General features: G+C 36.6%; 1 protein-coding gene across 1 annotated transcript; it reads left to right on the top strand.

Moving 5' to 3' along the window:
* Window positions 1-8,526: 8,526 nt before the first annotated feature.
* On the top strand, window positions 8,527-13,376 carry LOC106170341 (uncharacterized). The gene is made up of 6 exons (XM_013550184.2): window positions 8,527-8,754; window positions 9,407-9,452; window positions 9,755-9,952; window positions 10,982-11,088; window positions 12,030-12,183; window positions 12,962-13,376. Exons 2-6 carry the CDS (start codon window positions 9,428-9,430, stop codon window positions 13,261-13,263), a joined length of 786 nt encoding a protein of 261 aa, XP_013405638.1. The 5' UTR covers window positions 8,527-8,754; window positions 9,407-9,427; the 3' UTR covers window positions 13,264-13,376.
* The last annotated feature ends 353 nt before the right edge of the window (window positions 13,377-13,729 follow it).

Raw genomic sequence — 13,729 nt, 5'->3', positions numbered from 1 at the left:
GGTATAGCTTAAAAAACTACCACTGACTTTCTGTAGAATACAAATGATATTTGTGCACATAGTTTCTGCTTATTTTTAGTGCCTTACTGGTTGGAGGGGTAAGGTGGATCAAATGCACGACCAGAAATTAAAAAAAGGGGAATTTTAAAGTCTTCTACTTTACCCGAGAGATGATTTTTTAATTTTTTTTCATATGTTCTTTTTATAATTTTTTGTAAGAAAGTAGTAGGTCACAGGACAACACTTCTACAGGACAACACTTTTATGTATCTTTGAATTAGATCAAGGCTGCTTCGCGAAACAGCCCATCCGAGTGTCAGATGACAGGAAATTTAATAACCGTCATTTTCATCTCACCTCTACACTTTGATACTGATGCTGAAAACAGCTTAGGCATGAGTGAGATTTCATCAAACTCTGAACCGCAGGTGAACCCAGACAATTACAATTCAATAACAATAATGTGTTTGTGGTGAGTCTAACACATATACCCATCTCCTATTGCAGTGCGGCTATTGTGAAGATCGCACATTGTGTTCGTGTCATAGCGTGAATGTTTTGATTGCCTTTTTATGGAATTGTTTATCTACCCTCTATTTGATATTGAAGCAAAGGGTGCAAACATTTTCAAACAAGTTTTATGCACGAAGTTAAAGTCAATACCACGCGAGTAATTTGGTGTCTGATGAGTGTACCTTTGCAGATACCAAAATATTGGAATGGTTAAAAGCTGTCGTGAGCAGAAACAATACATGTATTGTTGTTTTAGATATGTGTACTTCATGCCTGCCACTTTGATTGTGAAAAGACTTTACTAAATAGACGAAAAAGGAGACGAAAAAGGACGAAAAGGAGCATACGAACCCATTCTTTAAACCTGTTGTAAAAATTGTGGAACTACAAGCTTTTTATTTCAGGGATAAAACTAATTATAACATTGAGAATCGTTTAAAACTAACATTATTAAAAGTCCTTTATGTATTATGTATTTCTTTTTGCAGTTTAGTAGTTTTAAAGGCACATATGAACCGAGCATCGTTGGAGCGTGGATTCCCAGTAACACATATACAGGTAAACCACTTCTGCTAGTTTCGTATACGACACAAATAAATTCGACATGCCAAGGGATAAACTGAATAAATCACTAGATCAGCCATAAATGCGCTTCAGTCTGCTCCTTTGTTTAAAATTTTAATCAGAAATTTAACCTACTTTCGTGACCTACTTTTCTGCCCCATTGATATACAGCATAGAATGCTGGCAGAAAAATCCGTTCAAATATAATTTTTCGAGTAAAATTAAACAATGTCTTTTGGTAATCCTCTTAGTTACACTACTTGAAACTATATGGCGGCATTTGGTTGGCTTTTGTGGCAAAAATAGACTTCATTTGTATCTTTAAATCGGTTGTAATTTAAGATGATTTAGGTTTTGCATTTTAGATAATTTTCATTAAAACACGGACAAAAGAATGCGCTATACAAGAAATTTTTATTGTTATAATAATTACAATTCAAGAACAATGGCATATACAGTACGAATGATACGTAAAAATGTTCGATAAATCAGTTTCCCTACCGCAATATGAAACGTGATGCTGAAAGCATTGAAACAGGAATAACAGCAGATTATATGAACAGCATGTATATGACGCCAGACAATCTAGAGTCAGAGCCTCCTAGACATTTAGAGACTGGGTCACGTGTATACACGTAGCATACAACACATGAAAAGTCTTACATTTTATTTTATTAAAATACGAATTCGTGTGTGTATATGGAGAACATTTTTCAAAAAGAAAAAACAACAACAACAAAATGATGTCACACATGGAAAATAGCGTTTTCTGATTTGCACAAAAGTAAAAAAAGAACAGCTATTTTGTAAAAGAGCTGTTCTTTTTTGTACATAGAATATTATATAGTACGGTATATTGAAAGCATTTTTTACTGTAGAGATCATCTGTCATTCTTTGCTAGTGGTTACAAAATGTTGAATTTGACCGAAAATTTCAAACTTTCTCTGGGAAGCTGTAATTTTGCGATGTGATAGCTACACCATCACAGTTTATCATTTCATAAAAAGGAAAACAGCAGCTGCCCTTTTTAGGGCACACAGGAGAGTTGAACAGCTATACCCACCAAATCCAAGACGCGTTACCCTGGGTAATATATTTTGCACAAACTAATGAAAGTCTAATGGAATGTTTTCAGTTTTAGTTTAAATCATAAGGGGGTGTTGTCTCAATGCTTCAAAACTGGTTTTGAAGAATTTAATCCACATTTCATAATTAATAAAAATGGTGAATATGTGGGTCATGGTAACGTTATTGACGCGGGTCGAAAACTTTTTATAATCATGTAAATAATAACAATATTTTTGCTATTATCCATACACACTTCATTCATGAGGGGCACACCACTTTCACATGCTTTTAAAATGGAATTGACAAACACAGAGGAATAATTCACATATTTTATTTACTGTAACTCTGTCATATGGGACACACACTGAACAAAGTTGATCTAAAGAATGTTCCAGATTGTAGTTTTTTATCAGAACTATTACTTTTTTATTATTATTTTAACACAATAAAGTTCAGTTAAATACAAAATTTAACAAAATGAAGTTCAGTGTAACACAAAGTTCATAATTATAACATTCTTCCTGACATATGTAGACCAATGGTGATATCTGTTCTGTGCTCACTAAGGCATCCACTCTTGGGATTCTGAAAAAAAATCACACAAAGAATCTGTTAACTCTGATAACGAACAATGGATAACCTAAGATCACAAATAGTTTATTGCTTATTCAAACAAAGTACAGTGCATTATGAGTGGCAAACACGCATTACTGAGACACATTTTCTTCACCCATTTTCGGTGCTTCATTGCGTAACGTAAGTGTTGCTAGTAATCCATTATTGCTGTTTTTACAGACGGTTAAATTTTAAACGCACGGAATACAGTGTAGCAGCTTAATTTAAGACAAAACTAAAAAAAAGTAATTCAATTTCGATGATTGAGTTTTCGAGAACAAGAGAACATGAATACGGTATCACCGCGTCACCATGTTCAATATGACCTTTAGTCCCCCATGTGAAACAGACGCAAAACGAAAGTTCAGACGAAGTCACCCTACTTATAAAATGGTAAAAATCAATCGGTACACAAATATGTTGAAACAATTGAAGAAAAATGAAACGAAACTCATTATTTCTCACCTTCATACAAAGAAGATCCCAATAAACAATCCTGTGACGGTTAAATCGAGGGAATTACACCTGTGCCCTGCATCCTATCTCGACAGCGTCATTGCGTTATGCGTTATCAGAATGGGCCACCCGCCAGTTTGAGCTGGTTTTTTTAGTGTGCAAAAGAAGCCATTCGTGTGTAAGACGTCATCAGTTAGTGAGTATGGAAGAAGATCGCTATCGATGTATAATTTTCACGCGGCATTTTAAAGTCGTCTGATAAAAATCGATCTCTGAAGTTTCAGCGTTGCGAACGTTATATTGGGACGCGGTGAAGAAAAATCGACCTTGCTGAGCAATAAATGTGAAATTCTTAAGAAAACTGATATTATCTTGGATTTCGTGACACAAACTAACCGACATACTACTTTGGACGATTGAACAGTTTTAATACGGAAAGATAGGATTAGATGAAATTTTCATCGGGGTGGGACACCGCATGTATCGTAAGTTAAGCTAATTTTGTGATCATTTTTCAGTGACTTCAAATAAATTTTTATTTAAATAACAATTTGCACATTCTGTTTATTATATCTTCTTGCAGTAGATGTATTTCCTGCTTCAATAATCCATTCAAACCCTAAACAAACTGTTCTTAAATAGAGGTAGGGTCAAAATTCCACAAAAAAGGACGCCATTTTGAGGGTTATTTCGATATATTTTCTGCTTTTTCTATTTTTTTGCTTTTATAACAACATCCTCCTTGCTCATGCAGCTTCTTTGATTTGTTATTGAAACATACACAACGATGTCATGAGAATTTGGTTGGCTATCTAAATTTAAATAACATTCTTGTTATGGCCCCCCTGCAGTGCACCACTAGCAAAGAATGAGTGTCATACAAGCGTTTTATAAACGCACAATGGACCACAGAAATACCCATATGGTGTATAAAGTAAATATGCCCTCATGTAAATCATTACATTGACAAACATGAGTGATGCATACATCGTGTTGGGTATAAAATAAAAATCGAGCACTCTTGTGACTACCTACAAGTATTTATTGATCCAATCAGCTTCATGTTTTGGTATGTATTATATCATCCCATGCCTACCTATACAGCGCAGTTGCGTCATTGTCTGGATGTGACTGTCTGTCCAAGTGGGGATCAGAATTGCCAGGAAGATTTTTATATTTCAATCACATCTCTGCATACCCAAGATGAGTTCCACTGGAGGGGCTAATCCCGTGGGATATGATATGAAATACGATGATGGCCAAAATAGGTACGCTATATATGATACTATTCCTGGCACTTTCAATAAAAACGGTAAGTTAAAAAAATACACACATTAGTAAAATGGACGCAACAATATAATTGTTAAGAAGTGCATAATGTGCAGTCTTTGGTTTAATAGTTGGACCAGATGGAAAATACAAAGCGCCTTCTGAAACACCTGTGTATTGTGTAAAACGATTCGTAGTTAAGTGTCCTCATTTTATAAATTGTACCAACAAACTGCTTTGCTGATAAGCAATTTTCGAGCTTATTTACTATCAACAGCTAGATGGAGATTCCCGTTTGAACTTGTGTTGGACTTTTTTTGTGATGAATGTACATTTTTAGTGCCATTCATTGCTTGTTACATAATCCGTACCTTCTAAAGACCCACATTTTTAAATCTGTCTATTGCTCTTAATTTTTTATATAGTTTTAATAAGATTGAGTTTTTAGTAGTGTTAAGTTTAAATGGTTCCGATGAGTGTTTTAGATTAAAACATTGTAGTGATTTTAGTGATGTTACTTATATTTTCATTGTAAGGCGCCTTGAGGTAGTATATAAAGGGCCAAATAAGAAACTTATTATTATTATTATTATTATTATTGGAAGAATAGATATACTTGTTTCAACATGCGCACTACTTTACACGTATGTTCTGATATAATAATAATAATAATTATTATTATTATTGTTATTATTATTATTATTTGTTCGTTTAAGACCAAAGGAGTGAAGTCAGTGGAACGCCTGGTAAACAAACTACAAAACTGAAGACAATGGTAGCCTTGGGACTTCTTTTAATTACTGGTGGAATAACTTCAATTGTGATGTCAGGTTAGTACTAGTAGAAGATAGTGCCCTAAACCACAAAATGGAATATATACAACGGGCGTTGTCCTGCTGGAGCAAAAGTAGGGTTGGGTGTTGATGCTTTCATGACACAATCACCACAATTCCAGTCTGGAAATTGCCACTTGTGACCGCCAAAATCATAAAACTGTACCAAAAGCAATGGCCAATGGTACGAAACTTGTCCAGATCAGATGGCCGCGGCATGATGTTAACTTGTAATTAAGTCTTCTAACTCGGATTATGATGCCAGTGTCATATAGCATTGATGGTGGACAACAAAATAATGCAAGACCTTGTGCCAATTTGTTTTCAAATGAGACGTCTGAAAATCTAAGCTAGCCATTGTCTAATGTCACACAAGCGTATCAGTCCTCTGCTATAGGTCTCAGATGGTGATCTGTCACTGAATACAGTGGCCATACTCACATACGCATATTTGGTCGTTTTGAAGCTCTGTGGTGAAAACATATACTTGCGTTTCTTTATTTGGCTAGTATATTTTAGTATGCCTTAAATAATACATCTATTTAAGTAAGAGTTACTAGGATTTCCATGGAAGGAAATCACTCACAGTGCCTCTTGTCATCAGCAATAGGTGCCGACAAGTTATTTTGAAATATATATAAACAGAAAATGTTACATTAATATATCATCTATCCGTGTTTCCTTTCAGAACTCATCAGTAAATCGACTGAAGTAAACATTGGTAAGTGGCATGTACGTTTTCTGGCGTTATCTATCACAATAATTTTCCATATAACAAGGGCATTAATAATACGTTTCGATCAACGGGATTCTCTTGCTTGCCATGTCTTGTTTAGATGTATTCTGTTTTTAGAGTAACATTGCCAGTGCCAGTCTCGGATGTTTTGTGGTAAGACTTTCCCAGAGACTTTTATTTCTTAAATGATTTTCTTGCTTGGAATTCCCTTCATTTTCTTTGTGAAGTCTGATGTTTTGATGTACTTACCTTTCTAGGTAATTCCAAATTTACATTCAACTTTTCCACACCGGATAACATCAATTATTCTATCAAGTTCCCCATCTCTGATTTCTCCAGGCGGGACCGCGTTCGTTTTGACGTGAAAGGTACGGTACAGTTAAGTAAGTATTCTTTCTGCTTTCAAAGGGCACAACATAGTGGTATAATGGCCGATTTTTGATTAGCATTTATATTTATTAAATTGAATTCTGCCTTAATTTTCAGGCGATGAGGTTTACATCATAATCAAAGAGCGTGGAAGAAGTGCTTTCACATTCGTCATTACCTGTTGTATGTATGTTTATGGATTAAATATTACCAATCCAGCCATTTTATTGAAAATTCCAAGCATGTTCGACGATCCTGTTATTAATTATGGGTATCAATTTCGAGACCTGATAGGTTCAAGAAAATATTATGCCTTCTGGTTAAAATGGAATACAACGACATCCACTATAGCATTTGGACAGGGTATTGTCCCCGGATGGCAAAGTAGCATCCGGTATACAAAGGAACAGTTTAATGAGGTGACAGAAATACACGGTGCCACAGGATTCGGTTACACGGCTGACTGGATTGTGTACATTTAACCAAAGTTTGGCTCGGAAGACGAACTGGTTCACTTGGCTCACTAGCAATGCATAGCCATTGCCTGGGAAGACTTCACTGGCATTTCCTTTAGTTCAGACTTACAACTGACACGTGAACTGCCATGGGAACAATATATGACCTCACACTGGTTTTTCTCTGCGTCAGGATCAGTGGCAGGCACAGTTTGTGATTTTTAATCAAACCAATTGCACATTTGAACTGACATACCGTGCCTGCATCACACTTGATTTAATACACATGCACAAACCCTATAGAGGTACAAAGCGTGTAGATTGTGTTGGATTTGGTAAACAAGCACTATGAAATATCGCTCTTAAAAGTTTGGAGGTATCACATGTACCTATTCAGACGTATAGACCTCAGGTCAATAGTTAAAGGTATTTGAATCGTATGTTGGCAACAAATTAGTTACACGCAAAAAAAAAAACTATTTGTAACACCTAAATCACACTTGTTTAGGACTTGTTACACCGCACTTTAAAAATAAATATACGCTGATTAATATACTTAAACAATTACTTCAGTGTTCGACGCACGTGCTTTCAAAGTATAATAGTGGAATAGAGATACGTAGGTGTATCTTTAAAACATTAAAATATCCGTATTGTCTGTAATTGCTTAAAGACAAGAATTCATTATGATCGAATTGATTTCTAGGGGATATTTTCGTAAGACATACAGTAATTTCAAGGCTCGGTTCTGAACCGAAGTTAAGAGATGAATTTTGTCCTGGAAACTATGTCTGCGTCGCAGACACCCACATATATTTTGAAGCCTACGTTTATATCGTGCATTCTTTACTTTTACGTTACCCAGCTCTGCTGCTGAAGTATAAAATTATTTGTAAATACCTGTGTTAAGCTGATCTTAATGGTGCTTCAGGTAAAGCGTGCATTTTAATGGTCAAATCTGGCCGTTATTAAAATCTGTTTACCGTTTTCTATTTCCTCTTCATTTTTTACAGTAATATTTTATTTTTAATGACAGGCGAATGCTTAAGAATAAGGGTGCGTTCACAATGATACCATCGTACTAGGTAGATCAATCCAACTCCGCGGGGACTCTCACCGAATGCATCAGATTAAAAGTTTAGCATTCCTCCCTGGCGCTAAGTATATAGAAAACAGAAAAGCTGTTAATTACACGCGCACGTTGTAAAAAAGAAGAGGCGTGTGAATTAGTTAATCTGACTACATTCGGCTAAGGTACCCTCGGAGTTTGATCGATCTACCTCGTGCAATAGCTGCATTGTGAATGCACCTTAAGACAAGTACTTCTCTCGATAAAACGCAGATGTAATGCTTTGATTAGAATACCGCAGCCAAAGTCACTTGATGGTCGCAGTTTATTACTAGCACTACTATGGTCAAACAATAAAGTTCTGTGTTTAACGATAAGGATGCGTCGTTTATCTGTACACATATTAGGCTTACTGTATGATAATTTTCTACACGACATTTAGTATTTTAGAGATAAACGGTAGTTAAAGACATTCTCTGCAATATAATTAACGTAATTAGCAAGAACCCGGCATGATATCTTGACTATGAAACTCACCAACATAGTCATTATCATCTGCATGCATACATGCACCGTTAAGAGGTTGAGGTATGTTCCTTGCAAAATTACTGTTAATGAATACGCCGTATCCAATCAAATAAACGGAAGCGGCTTTAAATTTACCGGCCGAGAGAGGAGCATTGATTTGATCTTCTAGGTAAGTGATCGCATGACTGTAATGGACGACTACAGTAGACGTTCAGGAGCTTGAAGTGACAGGAGACACTCTACTCCATCCGATTACTCGCAAGCACAAGTACTCACAGGTAAATACAAGATGCTCTCTACCTGGTCACAGGCTGATTTTTTCACTTTATATATTCCTAATATAACTAATTAGATAATTCTAAACACTCTGTACTGTAAGCCGGCGATGATATGCGAGTAAAATTTATGATCACATTTTACAAAATTAATATGGCACTGGCATTTGACGACCCCCCTTCTCCAAGAAGTAGGCTATTAATAGTTTTAACTATTTTTTTCTGGCAGTAATCGCTTGCATAACAATGCAATATCGCCTGTGCAGTTTTGGGAAATTCCTCCAAACGTGACGTTTGCCAGACAATCATGCAAAGAAACACAGAATGTAAAGAGCGTTTACCACCCAAGCGCTACGCTGAGTTTCTAACGGCGCCAAGCCAAATTATTTACTCCCGGTTAGAAATAGATGGCATTGCAGTGTACATGTCCAGCGAGAAGTTTTGCGTAGAATTAACGTCATTTCTCAGCTGGCCTCGGTGTCTCTTAGAAGACAAACAATATAATTTTACGATTCATTACTTTTCACGCACTGCATCTAAGTTTTTTTCTCAAATCAAAAGTTCTTATCCATGTTTCCTTTGTTGACAGAGGCTTCTATTGTGTAACATGGGGTATACATCTTTCTTCATCTGTAAGTGTTATTCTTTGTTTCAGACCAGCATTTTAAAGTGAGCCATGTCCGTCATCCCGCCACTTATAGGTATACTCACTTTGACTTTCCTTTATTATACATAGATATGTCCATCTACAGGAAACATGGAGACTAGAACAATTCTGTATTGTCTCTTAAAATTATAAACTTAAATAAATGATTTACCTTCACAATTTCTAGCAATTTTAAACAGTATGCAATTCTATGCTGGGTGGGTTCGTTAAACCGTGTAGTAGTATTTTTCAAAGCTAAGCATGTGATATCAAATGCAACACCAAAAAGCACTTTCTGTGGAGATAAGTGAAAGCCATGGAAGCCAATTCATACAGAGGAGTATCCTATATTTTCAGGGTATACAAACGATAACAGTACAAGCCTTTTCAGTGCTTGTTCGAGTACAGAAGCGATCGGAACTCCACCACTGGCTTGTGGCGATAACACACGCTGTGTACGGAATCCGCTGCTGTTCACGTTTATAGTCGGCTCCCCTCAGGCGTGTCTCTGCCCGCTGACCACTGTACCCTTGCCGAATGGAACGTGCCAGAACAGTAAGTTTTTTTTTTTTTTTTTTTTTTTTTTTTTTTTTTTTTTGGGGGGGGGGGTCTAATATGCTGTTTATACCTTTACGTGCAAAAAGTCACCAGGTTTTATCTTCTTTACGAGAGTGACCAAACATGCAGAAATTTTAAACTTGGGTTGTATGCAGATCGTAAGTTCGTTAACAGTTTCAAATATGGTATACCTATATATGAAAAGTTTTTTAAAAACAGTTTTATTTTCCAGGATATTTTTTGCTATGTTTAGGTCTAGCGCGCATTTTGTGTCTTTTAGTGAATTTGTGCAGGTCATTTTGTCTTCTCTGTAGTTTCATGGTGTTGAATTCATGTAGGCAAATGTTCACAAGCTCAGCAGAGCTGTTTTCTGCTCAAAAGTAAATAATACTAAGTGCACATGACTGAAATCTTTCATTTATTCAAATGACGAAAATATATTAAATATAAAGTTATGGGGGATGATCAAAACAGCATGAAACTAATTGTGACACATACATCCTCCATACAATGGAGAAAAAAGTGGGCGAGAGAAAAACAACGGCCACAAAATGTGAGAGAAGCTCACATCTCACATCCCCGACATCCAAGATGCGTGAACTACTTTACAGAAGGACATTTCTGGGCCAAAAATTTCGTATACTCATTTCGTGCACTGAATTAATTTCGACAAGATATATCTAATCTTGTGATCTAATACATGCATGTAATCAGGGTGCAATAGCGCATGGCGGGGGCGTGCCGGAAATACAAACAACAAATAATACATCAAGATAAATATAAAGCAAAATGTGTTTAAAGTTAATAACATTTTTATGTGAACTTAAAACGTTAAAAAAAAACTCAGAAACGTTTACAGAGCGGCACATCTTCTAGCAGTATACTCCGTGTTTTTTCTCCGTGATGTCACTGCTTCTCTTGATTGCTTATGATAAAACAACATTTAATGTTAACTTTTTCTAACATATTTGAAGTTTCACGAAGTTAATTGATTACACGATGTTTAAGGTGTGCATATCATTGTAGTTCAAGGATCATCCTGCCAAAATGACCAAGACTGCAACACGAAGACCTTTGATTGCATTGGTTTAAACAGTCTAGGATTGCCGCAGATTTTCGTTGAATTTTTTACGGTATGTGTATGAAGATACCAAGACTTTCACACACACACATACACTAGTTGTAGATGAGCAGTTAATCATTTGTTAAATTTTACACGGAATCTTTGTACCTTTTCATGCAAGCAGCACGAGCATCACATTCCTCTTTGGGAGACATAATTCAAATTACGTATGTAGGCCTACATGTTGAGTTAAGTGATGAAAATTGTAACGTACTGGATATGAATATTTCAATTTATTTTTGAAACACGAGTTCTTATAAAATGATGTAAAGTAAATGCCCTGTAAGAGAATATTTTATCTAACAGGAAGAGCGAAAAGATGACCGCTGGTAAAACTACAGCATCTCCTCACATTAGTACGCTAAGGGCCCATTGCCAATGAAACAATAGGTCTACGTAGATCGATCCAACTCCCTGGGACTCTCGTTGAATGCAATCAGATTAAGACATTTACACACCTCCGGACGTTGAGTAGAATACAGAAAAGCTGTTGGAATCAAGAGGGGCGTGTTTATATGTTAAACTGATTGCATACAGCGAGACTCCCCGCAGAATTGCATAGATCTACGTAGACCGATAGTTTCTTTAGGAATGAGCCCTACCAGACAGTTCATTATCTCCGTCAAGGAGGTTATCTTTTGGTTCCATTAGTTTGTTAGCTTGACTGGCTGTTAGCATCATAATGCAAAAGGTTATGGGCGGATTTTGAGGAAATTTTCAGGATAGGTCAAACATGATGACCTTTAATTAATCAATGCTTAATTATAAGTTTATCATTTGTCTTGGCAGAGGACTGCTCTCTCTGAGTGCTATTCTAGTTATCAATGCATTTCAACTACTTTACTGCAATTTATTGTCTTTCTTTTATTCATTATCAGCTCATTCCATCTGCTTTGCCCATGTTTCTTGATCAGCATATATTTTACCTACTTGCCTATGTTCCAATTTCAGCCTATCGTGCTGTTGTTGTGTCAGCTAACGGTGGAATACAATTTCCAAGTACCTCAATGGGCATGCGTAGAAGACTCGTGCAACCTGGTGGGAACTGGGGCGTTGTCGATAACACCTGGTCTGGTGCCGCCACCTGGGAGACGAAAACGAGAAGGTAGGAGTGACAACACCGGCGTTCAATCAGGTCCTCTTCATATCGAGCGTTAGGCCTATACTTAAGCGACACACTGTACTGGTTCACATTGCGAGAATAACACATTTATGGCCTGCCTGGCGAAACCCACAGTCACCTAAGCGGCTACGCAGCAGGTTGCGGACTTGTTGAGAGCTCGAGTATAACCCTCTGTCGCGCGATTACCTATTAGGACCTCCAAAAGTGAACCGTCACAGACTTTATCAGTTACATATGCCTCTTGATGAGGCTTCTTATCTTAACCAGTAGTGAAAGGGCTTTTGGTCCCCCCTTACAAAGATCCTTGTGTGGCCAAATGTTGACTAAATTGACCTTGAGAGTAGATACATAAAATATATAAAGTCATAAGAAGTGAGGGAAAATGCCTTACGTGTACTTTGGATCTCAGAATGGGCCTGACCAGGTCGCCAACTCTTCATATTTACGAGTATTTAATGTAGTATTACAGACAACGGATTAACTTTTTAAATGTTTTTATATCAATAACATAATAAGTACTCCTTAACAAAATAGTCCTTTTCGGTCCAAGCAGTGTCTTTCCAAACTCAGACCACGAAAAGTTATATATATATATATATATATAACGTGATGGGATAGAGAAATGGCCACAAATGCCCACCTGTTGGTCATATCTAACATCCACCGGTAGAGCGTATTCGTCACATGTTTTCAATCACTAGGACTCATTGAACAAATTATTCTCACTTCTGTGCCTTCTATCTTTTTTTTCTTTTTGCAGTGTCCAACCCACCTGAAACTTCTGAGGGAGACCAAGGTTCCCGGTTGAAGGCGGTGCTGTCTAGGAAAACTAGAAGCGAAGCCAAAAGTTCCATGAGAGAGGAGTTTCTGTCCATGGATAATGCTAAATCAAGGGAAAAACGTGCCCCGCTTCCAACTGTGGCCTGCACGCTCGATCGCCTTGCATGGAACGTTATATTGAACATATTTGCCTTAGGAAACCCAGCAAATCAGCTGGATTATTCCTGTGCTCCTATCACCCAATGTAAAAAAAAAAGATCATTACAAGCAACAGCATGTTAGAGCTTAGTACATTAATTGTGTGGACATTATGTCACAATTATGTAATAAACATACCTCACTTGGATCTTTTTTGAAAATTGGCAAATTTTGAATAAAATATCATGGAAAAATTCCCCGAGAGTTAAACTAATCTTCTTACTTCAATTCATAACTACTAAAATGACCTATTAAAATCTAATAGCAATGTGTGTGTGTGTGTGTGTGTGTTTGTGTGTGTGTGGTATTGTGTGCACGTGTATTGTCGGATAAAGTGTAATGTATCTCCCTGCAAGCTGAACCCATGTATCCCTGTGACAAAATAACCAAGAATTCACACTTGTTACTCACTAGATATATGTCATAAGGTAATCAGGATATGGAAAACGCTAAGAACAAACTTTATTTTACAGTGGATAATATATATATAATAATATATAATAATATATATATATATATATATATATCTCACTGGCAGTTGTTGAACCAT

Source organism: Lingula anatina, chromosome 3, assembly GCF_051362555.1.
Source record: "Lingula anatina isolate TDL-2025a chromosome 3, LinAna3.0, whole genome shotgun sequence".
NCBI classification, from domain to species: domain Eukaryota; kingdom Metazoa; phylum Brachiopoda; class Lingulata; order Lingulida; family Lingulidae; genus Lingula; species Lingula anatina.
This window is presented reverse-complemented; position numbering and strand designations above follow the sequence as displayed.